We start from the raw sequence: 21,044 nt of genomic DNA on the forward strand, positions 1-21,044 counted from the left end.
ATTAGGTGGGTTATGGGGGGATGGATGTGGGTGGGATGCTGCAAGGGTCAGTGTGGACTTGTTGGACTGAAGGGCCTGTTTCCACACTGTAGGGATTCTATGATTTTTAGGGAAGAAAAATACAACCTTGAGCTTAGATTATGCACTCGGGTTCATTCAAGGTCTGAGTTTATATAGGGTGATATACTGGTAGCTGTCATTTGAAGTAATTATTCAAATGTCCTGTGTTTGTTTATTATTCTGATGACATTTTTTATTTGTTCAAGCGATGTTGGCATTGCTGGCTAGACAAGAAATCATTACTCATCCCAGAATGCCTTCAGGAGATGGTACTAGGCTGCTGCATTGAAATGCTATAGAGGAGGGAGTGGGTCAGCACACTACAGTGCTGTTAGGGATGGAGTTCCAGGATTTTCATCCAGTTGTGTGTTTATTGGTGCTCTCTAGTTTTCTTGAGTGGGTGATGATACGTTACTGTCTTAACCTGGTGCCAACTTTTTGCGATGGAGCTACCATAATGTTGTTAGACGAGGACATGGCAAAGCAGGGAACAGAAGGGATCAGAAACTCGAGGTTTTTAAAAAATACTTTGCTTTTAAGAGTAAACATTTGTTTCTCAGAAAGAGACATTGCAGCATTAATGACCAGAGAAGAGCTTCATCTGAAACATTCACCTGTTCATCCAATATAATACTTGAACAATTTTCATGGAATGATGTTCTTTGTCAACATACACGCTAACTTTGCAAAGAAGTCCCAGTTGTTAAAGCAATTAATTGGCTTCTTGGCCATCAAAGACAACTTCAATTTAAAAGGGTTGGAAATTTCTCATTCACTCCAATCGTTAACCTCCAATTTTGTTGACAGTCTAAATATCTGTAGACTCTTCGGAATGAGAATCTATTCATTATGCAACCATAAAAACTTATTTAATCAGATTTCCTAGGATCATGACCCTGGAATGCGTAACTTTGTTGAATACTTTAACTCCTTCTACAGCTTGGGAGCCCAATTGTGTACTGGTTCCATTACTGCTTTAGATGAGATTGAATTACTTTGCACAGACCATTAAGTCAGACCTGGAACCCATATCCTCGGTTGTTCAGATCACAAAACCATAGAGACAGCCTAGAAATTTTAATTTCAATTGGTGCTGCAGTGGTATTTGTCACCTATAAGGGACACAAGGGTATCTGACTCTTTTTCAGCCAAGAAAAAACTAGAAAATCTGGGGCTTGCCTAGGGCATCCGTAAAGGGACACTGTTTATGCATTTGTATAACAGCTGGAAAATATTATGTGAAGCCTTCCGCTTGCACTGCAGAGATGGGACAGGCCTTTGTTTACAAGTCATCAGCTGGAATTGTTTATCTCAGCTTCTTTTGAAGTCTGAAAGCAACATGGTTACTGAAACAGCTAAATAACATTTTGAACAACTGAATTATTTTCTTTGTGGTGGATAGTTTGTAATTCATATATTACTTTAAAGTGAACACTTTGATTCTGTGCTGTCCTAATGCTTTTCTATTTGAACGAATCAGCACAGCAAACTGTAGGTGTGGCAAACCTTTTGAGAAGTGCAATATTTTGATCCTGTGCAAAAATGAGTTGACGTGTCCTATCGTTGTGCCATGGCAACTTTTTCCTTTGTAATCCTACAACAACTTAAAGCTCATAAGGGAGGATTGTGACCCTGATCTAGCTCATAACCATAGCATATGATGCACTTAACTACTAAATCACTGGGGATCCTCTCAAGGTAAGTTTTACCAAGTAATATTACCTTTAATATTGGCATTTTAGAGGAAGAGAAAGTAGGTACAATCATATTGTTCTTGCACTTAAGACCACTGGTACACTGGTTAATATCACTTGAAAGTTTAGACGGTTTCAAAACACAAAACATTAATGTTTTTGGATGCTGACTGATCTACTTAGTCCCAGGATTATCTGATTTTTTTTTAAAAAAAGACATGTGTTACGTGGTTTAACAGGTGCAGTTTTCATTTATTGCACAGTTCAGTTGTTTTCACACTTCTATTTTGCTTTGGTAGAATAATTGCCTCTGAATGGACGGCTTTGTATTGTACTACACTCATGTTATTCTCATTACTTTACTTTATTTAGGTTGAAAAGTCAGCATCTAGTGGTTTGGCAGAATTGCTGCTTTATCCTGCAAGGAGTGGCCAACAGCAAAAGAAGTCAAGTTTTCACCCAAAGTCAGCTGATAAAAAACAGGATATATCGTTTTCTAAAAAAAGTGCAGCTCAAGGAGGGAAGCTAGCTGCATCTAAAAGCCTTGTTCCAAAGGATTTTGAGGTGAAACAAAAAATCACCAAGCTATTACAGAAGTACAGCAGTGGACTTTGGGCCAACGCACTTCCAAAATTGTTTGAAGAGACGTACAAAATGCAATTTCCTCAGAATATTTTGGATGATCTTGACTGCTTATCTGATATTTGCACAGTGGATTATGCTGTGTCCGGTGATTGCAAAAAGGCAATTCTTTATGCAAAAATGGTTAAAACCACTAATGAGCAAAATGATAAACCTAAAGAGACTCTCTCCCCAGTATTGGTGACTCCCACTGCTTTGGTGAAACCTGAACTGAAAGAGGTCATCAGTGAGGAACAGGGTGATCTAGGCCTTCGATCACACAAAACCAGTAATGATCCTGAACATCTGGCATTAACTGAAAATGAGGTGACTGTGGTTACAAGTGAATTTAAAGAAAGTTGTTCGGTGCAATCAGTGCCTTCCCCACTCAGCATCCCTGCAGAGCAATTCCCATCCGTGTTGGTTGTTGAACTTCACAACACCTCTGAAGCTGTTATCAGGTGAGCCTGTTTAAGGTTTTGTAATTTTGATATTTCCCAACATGATAGTTTATTCCATTAGTTAGTTAGCTAGTCAGTCACATTATTTCCAAATGGGAATCTTCTCAAGGTAAGTTTTACCAAGTAATATTACCTTTAATATTGGCATTTTAGCCCTGGTAAGCTTTTTCCACTTAAGCAGTCAATTTTGATTTTTTTTGTACAAAGTTGACCCCTATAACTTTGCTCATTGACTGAAACCTAAGTATGAATTTGTTACTTACACAGTCCTGTTATGGCTGAAACAGAAACATTCACTTTGTGTTGTAACGTGAATCATCTCGAGCATTGTGTCACATGACTGACACAGAACTTTCACATGTTTCTAACTTTATTGGATGGATGCTTTACAGATATGTATGTCATTTCTCATCTATTTGGTGGAGGTGCAAAACCATTCAAAATAAACTATGCTATCATAAATGGAGACATAAACATGTTGCATCAACATTAACATTGTTTTGACTACTTTGTAATCGATCTGCAGTGTTATTAATCTGTCATATGGAAAAGTTTTTGCAATGTAATTTTCTGTTTGAATCCAATCCCCACCCCATATTCCAATACTTGGGTTACAAAATGTATTTTGCTTCACTTCCCATTATTTAGAAAAAAAGCTTTCCCATTGCAGTATGTGCTCTTCCCTTTCTTGCTTGATCCCAATCCAGTAAAATTGGAGGTCAGAGACTGGTTTTGGGAAAAACCATTTCAAAACATGGGGTGTTGGTACCGGTACTTTGGAAAGAGGGAGCTATGCTGTTGGTCTTCACATGAGTTTCACTGGAACCAGTATTCTGATGAATCTTGTATCTGTGACTGAAGAGAAGGTATTAAATGATGTTTAAATTTTAGATTTTATTGTCACATGTACTCAAGTACAGTGAAACATGTCTAATGTTGCCACATGGTGCCATCTTAGGTACAAAGGTACCCACGTACTAAAGACTGAGATACAAAGTAGTAAAAGAAACAATGTTAATATGTTAAGCGTTACAGACCTTCATAGAATATGTACAAAAATAAAGAAATAAGATAATAGTTATTAACTACTGTTAGCTAATATCAACATTAACATAGTTAACATTCAACAACGAGCTAATTGTTGAGATGGCAGGTTTGGAGGAGAACTGCCAGACCAAGTGGTAGATGCAGGTATAGTTACCAACAACGTTTAAAAGACATTTGAACAGGTACATGAATAGGAAAGGTTTAGAGCGATATGGTACAAATGCAGGCAAATAGAACTAGTTTAGTTTGGGAAACCTGGTCAGTGTGAACAAATTGAATCAAAGGGTCTGTTTCCGTGCCATTTGACTCTGACTCTGAGGGGAAATTAAAGACCAAGGACAAGGCAATACTGAAGGGTAGCAATACAAATGCCAGGAATCAATATGGAAGGAAGGACAGAGCATACAAATATGTGTTGTCATTGAAATAACTCCAGAGGCCAGTATCCTGTCACCAAGCAATCCTTTATTTACACGTGGAGAGTTCTTGATGCTGATCCAGCTTCCTCAGAACCAGCCCTGAGTGCACAGAACCTGTGACACTTCTGTTTATATCTGTCAGCCAGACCTCCCTGACTGGACCAGATTAACAGCCCCAATCAGGGAACTCCTATTCTGAGCTGGCTGACCTCTTTGCAGACACTACAGTCATGACCATGTATCATAACTCTGGATCACCATTGGATATATTGAAATTTTATGCAGCATGCCTTTTTTTTAAAAAGGAAGAGATCAAGCCAAAAGATTATTTCAAATGTAGTTTTAGTAGCTGTCCAGAGACAATGCCTGGAATTTCACACCTTAGAGTTTAAAGGAGGCTTCAAAGAGAGCCATCTACTATAAATGGAATTGTAACCTCGCGAATATCTCTGAATATGGACGTGATGGGAGAAAATATAGCAGTCTGGGTGAAAGCCATGTATTTCATCCATTCAAGAATAGATAATGATATGGGTTCAAAGCTAATTTTCAACCCTGGTCTATTTGTGCATATGGGCTGAACTACTCACGTGTAATAGTAAAATGTTAGCATGTTGTGGAAGTCACAGTCAAAGAAATATCCTCTCATCATTGCTGCATTCCAGTTAAATTATCATTTTGCTCTGAGTGCTGGAAGCTAGCCAGCAGGCTCATAAAACAGAACAAAAGAGTTTCAGTTTACCAACAAAGCCAAGAATCCCAAAGTTAGCTGCTAAACTATCAAAATGACTGACCATCTGTCAGAAGGTCAGAAGTGGATATCATATCCTTCCTGCAAAAATGCTATCCCCTATTCCCAATTCCTTCGCCTCCGCCGCATCTGCTCCCAGGATGAGGCATTCCACTCCCGTACATCTCAGTTGTCCTCGTTTTTCAAGGACCGTAACTTCCCCTCCTCGGTGGTCGAGAACGCCCTCAACCGTGTCTCCCACATCTCCCGCACCTCATCCCTCACACCCCGTCCACGCAATAAAAACCAAAAAAGAATCCCCCTCGTCCTCACGTACCACCCCACCAACCTCCGGATCCAACGCATCATCCTCCGACACTTCCGCCATCTGCAATCCGACCCCACCACCAAAGACATCTTTCCCTCCCCACCTTTATCTGCTTTCCGGAGGGACAACTCTCTCCGTGACTCCCTTGTCCGCTCCACACTCCCCTCCAGCTCCACCACACCCGGCACTTTTCCCTGCAACCGCAGGAAGTGCTACACCTGCCCCCATACCTCCTCCCTCACCCCCATCCCAGGCCCCAAGAAGACTTTCCACATCAAGCAGATGTTCACCTGCACATCTGCCAATGTGGTATACTGCATCCGCTGTACCCGGTGTGGCTTCCTCTACATCGGGGAAACCAAGCGGAGACTCGGGGACCGCTTTGCAGAACACTTACGCTCGGTTCGCAACAAACAACTGCACCTCCCAGTCGCGAACCATTTCAACTCCCCCTCCCATTCCTCAGACGACATGTCCATCCTGGGCCTCCTGCAGTGCCACAACGATGCCACCCGAAGGTTGCAGGAACAGCAACTCATATTCCGCTTGGGAACCCTGCAGCCCAATGGTATCAATGTGGATTTCACAAGTTTCAAAATCTCCCCTCCCCCTACCGCATCCCAAAACCAGTCCAGCTCGTCCCTGCCTCCCTAACCTGTTCTTCCTCCCACCTATCCCCTCCTCCCACCTCAAGCCGCACCTCCATCTCCTACCGACCAACCTCATCCCGCCCCCTTGACCTGTCCGTCCTCCCTGGACTGACCTATCCCCTTCCTAACTCCCTACCTACACTCACCTTTCCTGGCTCCATCCCCGCCTCTTCGACCTGTTTGTTTCCTCTCCACCTATCCTCTCCTCTATCCCTCTTCTATCCGCCTCCCACTCTCTCCCTATTTATTTCAAAACCCCCTTCCCCTCCCCCTTTTCTGATGAAGGGTCTAGGCCCGAAACGTCAGCCTCTCTGCTCCTATGATGCTGCTTGGCCTGCTGTGTTCATCCAGCCCTGCACCTTGTTGTCTCGGATTCTCCAGCATCTGCAGTTCCTACTATCTCTGGATATATTCACTGATGTGTTTTAAATTTATTTCCTGCACTACCTTCTCATTGCTAATCTATCTTCTGGTATTTATAAAAAATAAACTCATTCTTTTATTAACTTATGCGAGCCTGGTTAATTTGGTTTCATTCAAAGCATAAAGTCTTTTGGTTACAAGGGAGGGAATCCTTTTTAATTAACCTTGTTGTATGGTTGGTGAATAAGGAATGGGCAGTCAACTCACCCCCATCTGAAGCAATGTGAAACTGGGGAACCTCACCCTGGGCCTGGTTATATCAGTGCATCGATATAGCTGGAAAGTCGTAAAGGAAGAATGAGAAATCCAAAGATAGAAGTTGAGGTGGGAAAGTATATCAATGTTGATAAAGACAAATTAAGTGGTACAGGCAGAAACAGAAGTTAACAGTAACAGTGCCTCAGAGAGGAAGGTTCGTGCAAGATTTGTGCAAATAAAATTCAACTCCCTTTATATCAATGCACTGAGTGTTTGCAATAAGATCAATGAACTCAATGGTTTCAATAGAGAAAATAGTTTAAGTCCAGTCATCATGCCAGATGTGGGTACAAGGTGACCAAGTTGGGAATTAAATATCCCAGAGTATCAAAAAGAAAGACAGAGTGGAAAAGGGGGGCAAGGGTAGCCTTAATGATCAAGGTTGATATAAGGGCATGAGTGAGGAAGGGTTTTTGGCTTTGAAGTCAAGGAATAGGAGATTGCATGGATGTAGCCTAGGAACAGCGAGGGCTAGCAAATGCTTCAGGGGAATAATTTATAGTTCTTTCTTTTCCCATGCGCCCCCCACCCTGCCGCACCACCATCATGTCTTATGGTATTGGACAGAATGTTAAACATAAAATTATAGGAACATGAAACTGAAGTAATGTAATACTTGTGCTGGACCTCATGCATCTTAATGTAGACGAGGTGAACCAAGTTAGCAAAAGTAGCCTGGAAGATAAATTTGTAGAATGCTTTTGTGATACTTTCCTAGAGCAATAGAGTGTGGAATCTAATAGGAATAAAGATACTTTGGATCTAGCATTGTCTAATGAAACAGGGTTAATTAGTAATGTCATGATAAACGATCTGTTGGTAAATGGTCATCTTGTAGAATTGAATTCCATATTAAATTTGAAAATGGCCTACTCCAACACCCAAACCTTAATAGACAAATACATAGGTTGAGGGAACAGCTGGGGTTTGGGTAAATAGAGTAAAAGATGTGGGATGGATAGATAAATAATATGAAATATTCAAAGAAACAACTCAAGATATATAAATAAAATATTTTACATTGGAAAACACAACTCAGCAAGAAGAAAGGGTCCATCTGTGGCTTATTAAACCATTTTTTGTAGACTAAGATCCCAGTAAATAAGACCTAAAAATGGAAAAAAGCTGTTTCTCAATTGCATGCATTGACCCTCCACTGCTTCTTTGTCAGACTGCTTATCTGATGTCCAGTCATGTATAGGAACATAGAGCAGGAGTGGATCATGAAATCCCTCAAGTCTGCTGGTCATCTACCTCAACACCATATCCCAGCACAATTCTCCATTTCCCTTGATGTCATAGTTTGTGATATTTTGTTAAAAATGCTATCCAAATACTAATTAGCTTCACAGGTGTTCCATAATGTAGTAAGAATGAAGTAATTTAAAATATTAAACCGAATTAACATTAAAATTTCTCAAAATGGGTCTAAACTTACTCCTTTCTTCTGGTCCTCTGTACTACAGTGAGTTAACAAACTCATCCCTCCTAGTCTCCAGATTGAATGAGATCCAAATGGGACATGAAATTCCCTTTGCTGTGAATTGAAATGAGTATAGCAATATTTATTGGGTGTGGATCTATGACATAACTGATGTTATTTTCAGATAAGCTACAAAGACTCGCAATGAGCGGGAAATATCAAGTTCTTAACACTGTGGTGTGATTATAAGCAAATTGCTGCAGGGTACAGACAGCTTTGTATTGACTGCATTACGTGGTGCTAAAGTGGATGTTCTTCCTGTTGATATTGGGCATCAAAAACATTTTGTTCCTCAACAATAACCTGTTAAATCTGAGCACAGGAATTGTGGAAGTCATGTAAAAACGATAGGAATTTGAGACTCAACATCGCAAATATTCACCACTTGTCGTGCATTTGTTACAAAACATTTTATAAAACTCCTTAATTACTCAAACCATATTGAAATTTTGAATGTATCAAAGCTGCTTTGGAAGTAATTTTTTAAATAAAGACATTAATATTGAAGGAAAATGCTAAAATATTTTAACACTTAAATATATTGACCTTGCCCCTCCAGATACATTGGGGCAGAATATTCTGGTGCTCTTGAAGAAATGGAAGATGCAATGAAAGAGTACTACACTTACACTGGTGAGCTGAAGCCACTGAGTTCACAAAGTATTGGGCAACTTGTGGCTGTTAGTGCTGAGGAGGATTCCTGGCTAAGAGCCCAGATTGTTTCAGTGGATGCTGCAAAAGTCAAGGTACTGGTACTTATGCTTGGGTCACAAGTAATCTGTGAAAAGTTGTGGATGTTTTATGTGAGCAGTGTATTTAAATCTCAACAACTTCTGCACCCTCCAGTGAGAGAGTACAATTTCAGTTAAATTTTGTTAAAAGAATATGGGCTCGAGGGATGCTTTCAGTATGGCCACAGCAAATCACACTGTGAAACAGCTATAAAGTGAAAGTATTTGAAGTCAAACAGCTATGAAGTGACAGTTTAGAGTCATAATCTCCACCTGTCAAGTGGCATGGGTGTACAGTTACACAGCAATCAAAAATGTATTATGCAAGGAATGTGCAGGCCTTGCAAATGTAACATTCCTGTTTTAAGGTGACCATGCATCCGTCTCAAAAGGAACTGGAATAGTGCAAGGTGTTGACCATGTGCAGCAAGCAGAGTATAGAGGGAACATCAATCTCTGCCATTTTTAATATATCCATTCAAAGATGTACGTGGTGCACCTCAGTTGTCACTCAAACAGGAGCATTGGCACGTGGTGTACACAGTGGGAGGAACTAAATTGCTAAAAGCAAAGAAACTGAGAAATATACAGGCAAATTTCAAAAGCTGGGGGATAAGTGAATGGAGGAGAACACTTTTTTTTTCCTAATTTTTAGTATGGGATGCAGTTCTCCAATACAGTGTGTTACATGACGGAAAGGACAGGACTGGCAGCTCAATGTTCAAGTGTGTAGAACTTCAGGTGTGGAAGGGATACATGTAAAAGAGGTGGCGGTGTACTGCGGTAAAGAAAGATGCTATCTTAGAATGCTCTTCAAATGAGGCCATGTGAGTAGAACTTAAAAGCAAAAAGGGGGCAGTCACTTTTCTGGGGGTGTATTATAGACAGTCAGGGAGGGAGTCAAAGATTGTATTGGCAGATTTCAGAAGTGAAAAATAATACAGTAATAACAGAAGTGGATTTCAGCTTGCCCAATATTAACTGGAATGTCCAAAGCGTGAAAGGCTTAGAGGGGCAGAATTCTTTAAATGTGTCCAGGAGACCTTTTGTAAGCCGGCATATAGAAAGCTTACATGAGAGGGGTCGGTGCTGGACCTAGTTTTAGGGAACGTGCCAGGCAAGTTAGGTGTAGCAATGGGGGAACATTGTAGTGATCGTGGCCACAACTCAGTAAGGTTTTAGGTAATTATGGACAAGGATGGATCGTAAATAAAGGTTCTAAATTGGGGAAAGGCTGATTTTAATGTCAGGATCTGACCAGATTCATTTGAGAGTAGCTGCATGCTGGAAAAATCTGTATCAGAGCAGTGGGAGACATTGAAAAGAGTAATTGTGAGCGTGCAAGGCCAACAGGTTCCCATAAAGATGAAGGGTGGATCCAACGAATTCAGAGAATCCTGGATGTGAATGGATTTATAGGATTGAGTAAGAAACAAAAAGGAAGGTTATAATAGATAACAAAGGCTCAAAACTGCAGATGCCCGAAGAGGATTATGGGAAGTGCAGGGTTTTGCTTAAAAATGAAATTAGGAGAGCAAAGAAGGGGCATAAAAAAAGCACTGGCAGGTAACATTAAGGACAGTCTAAAAGTTGAGGAGGCAATGGCCTAGTAGTGTTATCACTGGACTGTTAATCCAGAGACCCAGATCATGTTCTGGGCACCTGGGTTCGAATCCCGCCATGACAGCTGGTGGAATTTGAATTCAATCAATATCTGGGATTAATATGACTGTGAATCCATTGTCGATTGTCAGGAAAAGCCCGTCTCATTCACTTAATGTCCTTTCAGGGAAGGAAACTGCCTTCCTACCTGGTCTGGCCTACATGTGACTTCAGACCCACAGCAATGTGGTTGACCCTTTCCTGCCCTCTGGGCAATTAGGGATGGGCAATAAATGCTGCCTGGCCAGCGACACCCTCATCCTGTGAATGAATAAAGGAAGTGGTTTTAGAGGTACATTAGGGCAAGAGAATAACCAGTGAAAGAGCATGGACTGAAGTGGCAGTCTGTGCGTGGAAGTTAGTCATAGCTGCGGTTTTAAATGGGTATTTTGCATTTGTATTCACAATAAAGAAAGACAATCTAAGTCGAGAAATCAGAGAGGGGGATTGTGATCTACTTGAATTAGCACTGAGGGGTAGGAGGTATTAGCAGTTGGCAGGTTTGAAAGTGGATAAATCCCCAGGACAACAAATGTGGTACCATTATTCAAGAAGGACATTAGGGATAAACTACAAACTACAGGCTAGTGAGTCTAAAACCCATGTCAGGGAAACTATTGGAAAAAAATTTAAGGAACAAAATGAATGTCCACTTGGAGAGGCAAGGATTATTCAAGGATAGTCAGCATGGCTTTGTAAGCGGGAGATGATATCTAACAAATTTGATTGGATTTTTTTTAAGGAGGTGACTTAGTACAGATGATATAGACCACATGGATTTCAGTAAGTGTTTTGATAAGGTCTTACATGGCAGGCTGTTAGGAAGCCAACAGCCTGTACGATCCAAGGCAATTTGTCAAATTGGATCCAAAATTGACTTGGTGACAGAGGGCAAAGGTTGATGGTTAAAGGATGTTTTTGTGACTGGAAGTTTGTGTCCAATGACGTTCCGCAGGATTCGATACTGAGTCCTTTGCTGTTTGTTCTGTACATCAACGATCTAGACATGAATGTGAGAGGTATGATCAGTAAGTTTGTAGATGACACAAAAGTTGGTGGTGTGGTCATTAGCAAGGAGAAAGCCTTGCATGACAGGATGATATAGATGGGCTCTCAGATGAGCTGAACATTGGCAAATTGAATTTAATTCTGCATTTAGGAGGACTAACAAGGCAAGGGAGTGCACATTGAATAGTAGGACCCTAGGAATTCTCTCTAGATAGGGTAACTTCTTCTTAGAGGGGTCATTAACAGCGGTGGAGAAACAGTTTTAAGGATAGGAGTGGGAGGTTGAGTAGATTTGAGGGAAAAATTGTTCACTGAGGGTTATGAGTATCTGGAACTCATTGCCTGAAACAGAGGTCGAGGCAGGAACTCTTAAGACATTTCAGAAGTATTTGTATCATCAATAGCCACAAGTGAGGTGCCAGAAGACTGGAGGTTGGCTAATGCATGCCACTATTTAAGAAAGGTGGTAAGGAAAAGCCAGGGAGCAATAGACCAGTGAGCCTGACAATGGTGGTGGGCAAATTGTTGGAGGGAATCCTGAGGGACAAGATTTGCATGTGTGTGGAAAGGCAGGGACTGACTAGGGATAGTCAGCATGGCTTTGTTCATGGGAAATTGTCTCACTAACTTGATTTGAGTTTTTGTGAAAATGTGACAAAGAGGATTGATGAGAGCAGAGTGGTGAACGTGATCTATATGGACTTCAGTAAGACATTCGGCAAAGTTCCACATAGTAAACTGGTTAGCAAGATGAGATCACATGGAATACAGGAAGAACTAGCTCAAAGGTAGAAGACAGAGGGTGGTGGTGGAGGGTTGCTTTTCTGACTGGAGGTCTGTGACCAGCAGTGTGCCATAACGATCGGTGCTGGGTCCACTGCTTTTTTCATTTATTTGCATGTGAACCTAGGAGGTATGGTTAGTAAGTTTGCAGGTGACACTAAAATTTCTAGGGATAGGCTCTGTTCTCAGTATGGCACTATATGACTCCAGTAAGCATAGAATATACACCATTTTAATCAGTATCTGCAACAATAAAAGACATCTTACTTTGGTTTGTCTTTTTAAAATATAAGCATTCTGGTGTGGGAGTCAAAGAAAATCATTGCCAGCAAGTTAGAAATAATTGACTTAATGACCTGAAAATAACTTAAGCTAGTTACTCCAGTCACCTTTCCTTTCTTCCTATTTCTAGCATTTGAAATGTTTCTATTACTACTGCTACAACTTTACAATTGTGAAATTCTTTTTTTTTTTTGCATTTCAAATATTATGAGTGGAACCAGAATCGCTACAAATCTGTCAGCAATCAGTACTTTTCTTTCAGGTGTTCTTTGTGGATCATGGGTTTAATGAGGTGGTTGACAAGACTAAATTGTACAAGTTAGATGCAAGGTTTTCGACCTTGTCCTTTCAAGCTGCAAAATGTAAACTAGCAGGTAAGTAATACTTAATTTGTCTTGATGAAAGCAAGTTTATAGTTTCTCTTTACCTGTAATGTAGACTTTCGAGCTAAAATTTAAAATCTGCTTTTCTTGAAATTCACTTAGGATATTATTTTTAACAATGTAATGGTCGTTATACATAATGAACTTCGAACATAAGATGAGCAATAAAACACAGGAGTAGGCCTGCTCTGCTATTCAGTAATGTCATGGTTATTCTGATCTTGGCCTCAGGTCCACTTTCCTGCCTGTTGCTCAGAACACCTGGCTCCCATGTAGTTCAAGAAACTGTCTGGCATGACGTTAACTTAATTAAATGAATCCGTCTTTGCCATTCTTTGTGATAGGGAATTCCAAAGATTCACAAGCCTCTAAAAATAAATTAATTCTCATCTCCATCTCAAATGGGCAAACATCATTGTATAACTTTTTTCCGCTTTTTTGCAATTTCCATATCCTGTCGCCATTTGTTCTGTTAAGTCCAATCAAAATCAGGTGTTTCACAATAAGATCACCTCTCGGCCTTAATTGACTGATCATAAGCAATTCCAAATTTTAAAATTGATGATATCTGGATACCTTGATTAAGGTCATTTCAACTGTTCTGAATTTACTGTGACAGGAAAAAGTGTTTCCTTTGCATGCAGTGAAGTCAGTGTGGATAATTGTGTGTGGTAAAGGGCACAGTGGGTGGGAGGGCAGAGGGTTGAAGTGAGACTGACTTCTGTTGGACCTAGGTCAATAATGTGATTAATGATAAATTGAATGCTAATTATGAAAACAAAAATGACTTGTTTCTAACAAAAAGCAGTTATTACTTGTAACACCAAAAAACAAATATTGTTCAACTTGCAAGTGCAAATAATGACATGTCCAAATTGAGAACAACTGGACATTTGGTTTAGCCTTCATAGTCGACTGCATGTGCCCTTGGCGCTCCAAGACTGTGACCCCACCTCCATTGTCTATCCATTGACATATGTCCATTTTGTTAGCTGTAATAACATTTTGTTTCCATCTGCTTACATGAAGTTTTACGACAGTACTTGCAATCTTTCCAAAATTCCTTCAAATTTTCCAAGTTATTGATGCTGACTTCTCGTTCCAGGTCACAATTTATCTCTCTCAATATCCTTTAGGATTATATATTGGCTGGTGAGATTCTTAACTGTTCCTAATTGACTCACCAACATCGGTCCGTGCTATCTCAATGTAAGATGTTTATCCATGCTATCAGCCGAGAACACAACCAACAGCAACAAACTAGGGACTTAGAAAATCAAAAGGGGCATGGATAGGGTGAATAGACAAGTCTTTTTCTTACGGTAGGGGATTCCAGAACTGGAGGGCATAGGTTTAAGGTGAGAGGGGAAAGATTTAAAAGGAATCTAAGCGGCAACTTTTTCATGCAAAGGGTGGCGTATGTATGGAATAAGCTGTCAGAGGAAATGGAAGTGGATACAATTACAACATTTAAAAGGTATATGGTTGGGTACGTGCAAAGGAAGGTTTTAGAGGGATATGGTCCAAATGCTGACAAATGGGATTAGATCAGTTTAGGATATCTGGTTTGTGCAGATGAGTTGGACCAAAGGGTTTGTTTCTGTGCTGTATAACTCCGACTCTATGATGTGTTAATTCTTGGTTGCAGATAACTCTATGGTATTGCACTCTTTCTAGAAGCACCTCACTACCATAGTTTGAAAGTGATCTATTTCTTTAATAAAGTGTAAGGTTAAAATTCAAGAATGCATTATGGATTCACAGGGGTATGGATGAAATCTTTGGGCATTAGTCATCTGGGGGAGCAAGTATTCACACTATTTGCACACAATAAATATTTTTCCACTCTAAGCTGCTTTATAATATTTAATGCTATGTTTTTTGTTAACCAGCATTTTAACAATGGTCACATCTCCTTCTCTTCTCTAAAATAAATCATAATATCTGCATGAGCAAATAACAGTAACAAAGGTGATTTCATCATGATCGAGGAAACTTTGGTAGTCAGTCATCCAGTCTGCATTAGAATACATGTAGCATTTAATAGAACCTGCTGACTACTTGGTGGCCCGATGTTCATCCACGTTTGGGCAGAAAGCAGTTTCTGGCATCTATACAGCTCCCCAGATAGAAAAGATGCTCCCTGTGGTTGACGACAGCTAAATTTGCATTTGGCACTAATGTCATGGGAGCAAATGGCCTGATTGGAGACTGGCAGAGGCTTTTAGAATTGAGGCAACCTCAACAATGCTGAGACAAATATATTTTTTGACGTATCAATAGTTGTAGAACCAATAACTAGAAAACCTTACTAACACTTCCCTAGTGCCAACTATCAAATGAGCAAATAGATTTAGTAATTTCAATGTTTGCATATTATATGTAAAATAATTCTGCAGGTCGCATTAAAGTTCAAACTCAATTTATCGACCATTTTTGCATTCTGTAATGCCATAAGCTGTCGTGAATTTTCTAAATCTAGATATTTATCAATTTGATCATCCTGAGGCGTGCAAGTAATCAATATCTTCTTATCTGTTAAAATGCAAAGCATGAGTCATGCAGGAAATTGTTAAATTACAGTTCAAAGCTGTTGTCATTGCAAGTAATGCCACTAAACCTGAGAGCATGATCTTCAGCAAATTCTGGTGCTGGGAATTTGTGGTACTGCACTTTAAATCTATCAATAAATGGTATGAACTGTAGTATGTTTTAAGATTGCTTAGATCAGCAGGAGTTAAAATGAATGTCAGAATTTAAGTATAATCTGACATCTTGGCTATTTTGGTATTAACTGTGTATGCTTGGAACTTGGATATACTTTTTCTTTCTGTCTTTTCTCCTTGCCTGCTACATACATACATATTCCTTCAAACATATATGCCCACACACAAGGTTTAATATGAAGAATAAATTCATTTTTGACAGGGTATGGCATTAGTTGGGAACAGGCAATGAAGAATGTACCCTTTAAGTGAATATTTAGCTAGATTAAAACATTTCATTCATTGTTATGGAATGTCTATAAATATGAGCAATATAGCCCATGTAGTGTAAAGATGCTTGAGGACATACTTGCAGAATGTAAGCAACACTGATCATTTAAGACTGAGTTATTTGTGTTTTAGGTCTTGAAACATTCTGCAAAGAGCCATGTGTATTAGAAACCTTTGAATTTCTGGCCAGTGGAAAGATACTGCTGATGGAAATTTTAGAAAGGAGTGAGGTTCCACTTGTTCTTCTGTATGACACTTCAGGAGATGATGATTTTAACATCAATTCTGCATGTTTGAAGGCTTTGCACGACAAGACACTTGAGCTGAATTTGAAGGTAAATTCTTTGACGTTCTCACTAAGATAGCTAGGTACTTTGTCAGCAGATTTATGATCCTTTGAGGATTCTTTATCTGAACTAGGGCAGCCAAAACCGAAGATGCTCATTAATTTAAAAATGCAATGTTCCATTAATTACACTGTTTTGATTTCCAGTCACCTCTACTGTACTGGTGGCTGCAGTGATTTTTGTTTTCACTGAAGAGCGTGCTAATTCATTTTAGTGCATAATTGTGTTTCAGAATTTTTCAATGCATTATGGCAAAGAATGTTTTTTTAATTTTTCTAAATTCACAATTTTCTTCTTTTCACCAAGTCCGCTCTCCCTTTTTTTGCATTTTTCTTTCTCTTTTGTCGCTCTCCCTCTCCCTTTTGCTGCCCATCTGTCACTTGTTCCCCACTCCCTCCCTGTCTTTCATCAGCCTCCCTCCTGTTCCCTGACGCCTCTCTCTATCTCTCATCTTCCCTGCCCCATACTCTCTTCCCAATCCTCTATCCTGCTCTTTTTCTGTCTTTCTTGGTCCACCCTGTCCCTTCTCCTTTTCTAATGAGCACCCACCTCATCCCTCACCACCACTGGTTTATTCATTTTGCATTAAGTGCTAGATTTTTTAACTTGAGGAATGTGAATTTGCAAATTTTACAGTGGAGGAGTGTAATTACCAAACTGAAACTGATTGTCAAGAACAAAACTGGTGAAGAGTAATGTCATTATGGCATGAAGAACAGTAAAATTTTGGTAACTGTGCAGATGAGCATACAAATTCAATAGTGAACTTGAACTTTTGTAATATGGACTGACTATTTTATTATGTAACTTTAAAAATGTATCTGTGCTGCAGGAAAATGGTGTGTACCTGAACGTGGTGGTTACAAATGTCTGTTCGGATGGTACCATCTACTGTCAAGTGCCCTCAAAAGGGTGGACCCAGCTTAATGCCTTACTGGAAAAAGTTGAGCAGTACTTTAACTTTCGGGTATGTTTTTCTCATAATCCCTTAAATTTGTGAAATTTATGTAGATTTTTGTGAATATGAGATTCCTGAGTCACTGCTGGGAATGCAATATTCAAATTTTCGATGTAATGCTGGACATCATAGGTCTTAAATGTTAATTAAAGAGTCAGAAGGGAATTTATTTTGATTTTACTGTATTTTTATTGGTTTAAAATTCTGTTTCCAATTCTCACCTCCCATTCCTTGTTGAACTGTCTATCTTACTTTGTTAGCTCTAAACAACTTTGTTTACTATATCTGTTTTCTTCAGTGTGACTTGCATGTTGTTACTAATGTACACAATTTCCAACTACCTTTTTTCTAAATAAGTGAGGCAACAAGATTGTAATTGATAAGTTCAGTTGTGACAACAATGATGGAGTTAGATAGGGAAAGATTAGCTGGATCTGGGTGGATAAGCATTGTCATAGAGGACATTATGGCAGCTCTCTGGTAGGCAGAGTCTGTAGTACCTGGGGTCTAGGCTTTGTAGCACTGTGTGAAGGATGATGAAACCTAAAACCAGTCAAGCTCAAGAGAAGAGAAACATGCTTAACTACTTGGAAGGGAACTTTTTAATTGATGTAGTCTGAAACTACTGGAGATGGTATTTACAAACAACCAAATGAATGGGAGGAAGAAGGAAAGAGGTGAAGAAGGTTGTGAGCCCTGAAGGAAAAGCGTTTGGGGAATGCTTAATGCAATTTGAATTAGGGTAGGGGGAGAAAAGGGTGGCAGTTAGAGTGAAAAGACGCAAGAGACTCCTCGAAATCAGGGCTAGGGCAGCTGATGTATTCTAAAACCATTTGGTGGAAAAGTGGACCATGCTGGGTACTTTTTTCTTCCCTCTGCCAAGTTGCAATTACATTTAAATATAGGAGTAATTGAAGAAAATGTTACAGTCTACTATCCTCTAATACAAAAACGGAAATTGCTTGGGAATCTAATTAGGTCTGGCAGGAGAGAAAGCAACGTCAACATTCAGGGTCCAGTGATCCTTCCTCGGAGAACTGATCATAGCTAGGAAAAGATGGTATTTATGCTGAAGACAGAAGGTAGAGAGAGAAAGGGACTGAACAATATGTGGAGATGGAACCCAGAAAGAGAGAACAGGTGGCTGGGCAGTCAAAGAAATAGATAATGGTGAGCTGGGGAGAAAGAAAAGCTACTAATGGGGACCATCAGTGAGTGCAAATGGGTTGACTGTGATGAAAGCACAAGGTGAGAGTATGGGTAAAGGACGTGGAAGAAGGTATTCCAGGCCCTAACTTATTGAACTGTATTGAGACCTGAAGGCTGCTGGGTCCCCAAGAGGAAGATGAGTTGTTGTTCTATCAGCTTGCTCTGAGCCTCGATGGAACACTGCAGCAGGCCTAAGACAGAAATGTTGGCCAGAGAACACGGTGTGTTGAAGTGGCAGGTAACCAGGTTGCCCAGTCTGCATTTGTTGCTCCAACGTAGAGGAGACCACATCGTGAGCAGCATATAAAATTAGACTAGATTGAGTGAAGTGAAGGTAAGTTGCTGCTTTACCTGGAAGGTGCCTGAGCTTTGGATAGTGAGGAGGGAGGAAGTAAACTGGCAGGTGTTATGCTTTCTGTGATTGCATGGGGAGATACTGTGGCCGTGTTAGGAGTGGAAGAGGAAAGGTCTAGTGTATCCCAGAGGGACTGGTGCTTCGGGAAGGCTGACAAGGGAAGTGAGAGGAATATGATCCTGGAGGTGAAAATGGAGGATGTGGATCCTTTGGATATGGGATGGAAAGTGAGGACCAGGAGGACCCTAACAGTGTTGTGGAAGGGAAGAGAAAGGGGTGAGAGCAGAGGTGGAGGACACTGGTTAGTATAACAGATCAAAAAAGTGGATGTTTATGAAACTCCTGTGTGGAAGCTTTCTTCATTGGAACAGATGCGATGGAGGTGGAATCGAGTCTTTACAGAAAGCATGATGTGAGGATATATAGTCTAGGAAACTGGGAAAATGGATTGGAATTTTTACAGGAAGCATGGTGTGACACTGTATAGTCTAGGTAACTATGGATTTTTAGTGGATATAGATGGCTAGGCTATCTCCAGAAATGGAAACAGCTGTTGATGACAGGAAGGGAGGAGTCAGAGATGGACCAGGTAAAAGTGAGAGCAAGGTGGAAATTGGAAGTAAAACTGGTCATTTTTTCTAATTCCAGACGAGAGAGGGCAGCAGCTCGTATGATGTCATTTTGGTACCAGAGAAAGAGATGTGGATCGGGGCCCTAATCCCTAATGTCTGTCTTACTCTGAGCCAACTGCCAAATCATGTCATAAGAATCCTTTCAAATTAAAGGCTTTTGTTTTTGCCAGTAATCTCTCATATTCGTCCTTACCATTCCCCCAGAAATCCTTCTAGAACATGTCCATTGACACATTGCTACTCAGCATGCTAGTCACTTCCTCAAAAATATCAGTAGATGACCCAGATATGATACACCACTCTCAAATCTGTGCTCATTCTCTTTGAGCCTATACTTGTGCAGATGCTTAGTCATTGCTTATTATAAAGATTCAAGTAACTTCCCAGTGCCTGATAAAGATGAGTTGACTGTAGTTAACTGACTCCCTCCCTGCCTTAAATCATGGAGTGACATTTGCAACTTTTTAATCCAAAGGCAAATTCTGATTGTAGACAGCTTTGGAAAATTGACTGATGGATCTGCAATTTCATTACCTGTTTCAAAATTCTTGGATGTAAGCATTAGGTTTTGGAGAATTTTCTACGTCAAATTCCATTATTCTCTCCATTACTAAATTTGACAAACTTACTTATTAAATCCGTTGAGTTCCTTTCAAGGTTAGGTTCCCTTGTACTGTTGGAACTTTGTCCTTTTCTTGTAATTGATACAAGGTGCGCATTGAACCAGTCTGCTGTTTCTTTTATTGTCCATTGTAGTCCTTTTTTTAATCTGTTTTCAGTGGGATACACATTCCTCTCTTCCTCAAGACTTCTCCTCTTAGCTTTGATATTGCTTTCTTTACTTTTCTTAGCTACTTTATATAGCTCTCCTGCTCAGCAGAATGTCTCCTTTGCATTTGTGCAAGCCTTTTCCTTGAGCTTTGCACTGTCATCTACATCATTTAATCAACATAGTTACTTAAGTGCACAAGTATTAATTTTTCACTTTAGGAGTGTACATCAGTTGTACTTTCAATCAAAAACTAATTTGAAACTTGTCATGATTTGTAGATTTATCTTTTAACAATCCAGCCTAGTTTATAGTGGTATGTTCATATCCCCTTGGCAATTGTAAATTCAATTTTAAGCCTTAGTTTATTACTAACCCTACTGCTCAAACCTAATATCAAATTCAATATTGTGGTCCCCACTAACAATATGTTCCCGAGCTGTTAAATTATTAATTATTTCTGGCTTATTATTCATCACTAAATCTAGCAGGACTAGTTCATTGTGAATCAGTTTTTTGCAAAGTGCTTACAAGAGGAATAGGTTACTGCATTAAGGTGATTTGCTCTGCTTGTGCTGGGAAGATTGAACATTTGAGTACTAACAGGTTTTTTTTTTTTTTGGCAGGAAGTGGAGCGAACCTTGCCATTCAGTCATATTATTTGGGATGTTTTTGCTTGCCAGCATTGGGGTACTTTTGCTAGTTTACATTCTCCCAACAGCTGGCTTAGATTTTCAGGGTTGGGCTGTGTGTAT

General features: G+C 39.9%; 1 protein-coding gene across 6 annotated transcripts in view; it reads left to right on the plus strand.

Annotated features, from left to right (window-relative positions):
- tdrd7b (tudor domain containing 7 b) overlaps positions 1–21,044 on the plus strand; it is a 95,519-nt gene that overhangs the window by 56,758 nt on the left and 17,717 nt on the right. For all 6 annotated transcript variants that reach the window (XM_048593147.1, XM_048593154.1, XM_048593161.1 and 3 more), the window contains exons 7-11: positions 2,127–2,836; positions 8,734–8,920; positions 12,903–13,014; positions 16,152–16,354; positions 17,199–17,333. In XM_048593147.1, coding sequence (XP_048449104.1) covers positions 2,127–2,836; positions 8,734–8,920; positions 12,903–13,014; positions 16,152–16,354; positions 17,199–17,333 — 1,347 coding nt within the window. The remainder of the gene's footprint in view (positions 1–2,126; positions 2,837–8,733; positions 8,921–12,902; positions 13,015–16,151; positions 16,355–17,198; positions 17,334–21,044) is intronic.

Source organism: Rhincodon typus, chromosome 3 (genome assembly GCF_021869965.1).
Source record: "Rhincodon typus isolate 14 chromosome 3, sRhiTyp1.1, whole genome shotgun sequence".
NCBI lineage: Eukaryota > Metazoa > Chordata > Chondrichthyes > Orectolobiformes > Rhincodontidae > Rhincodon > Rhincodon typus.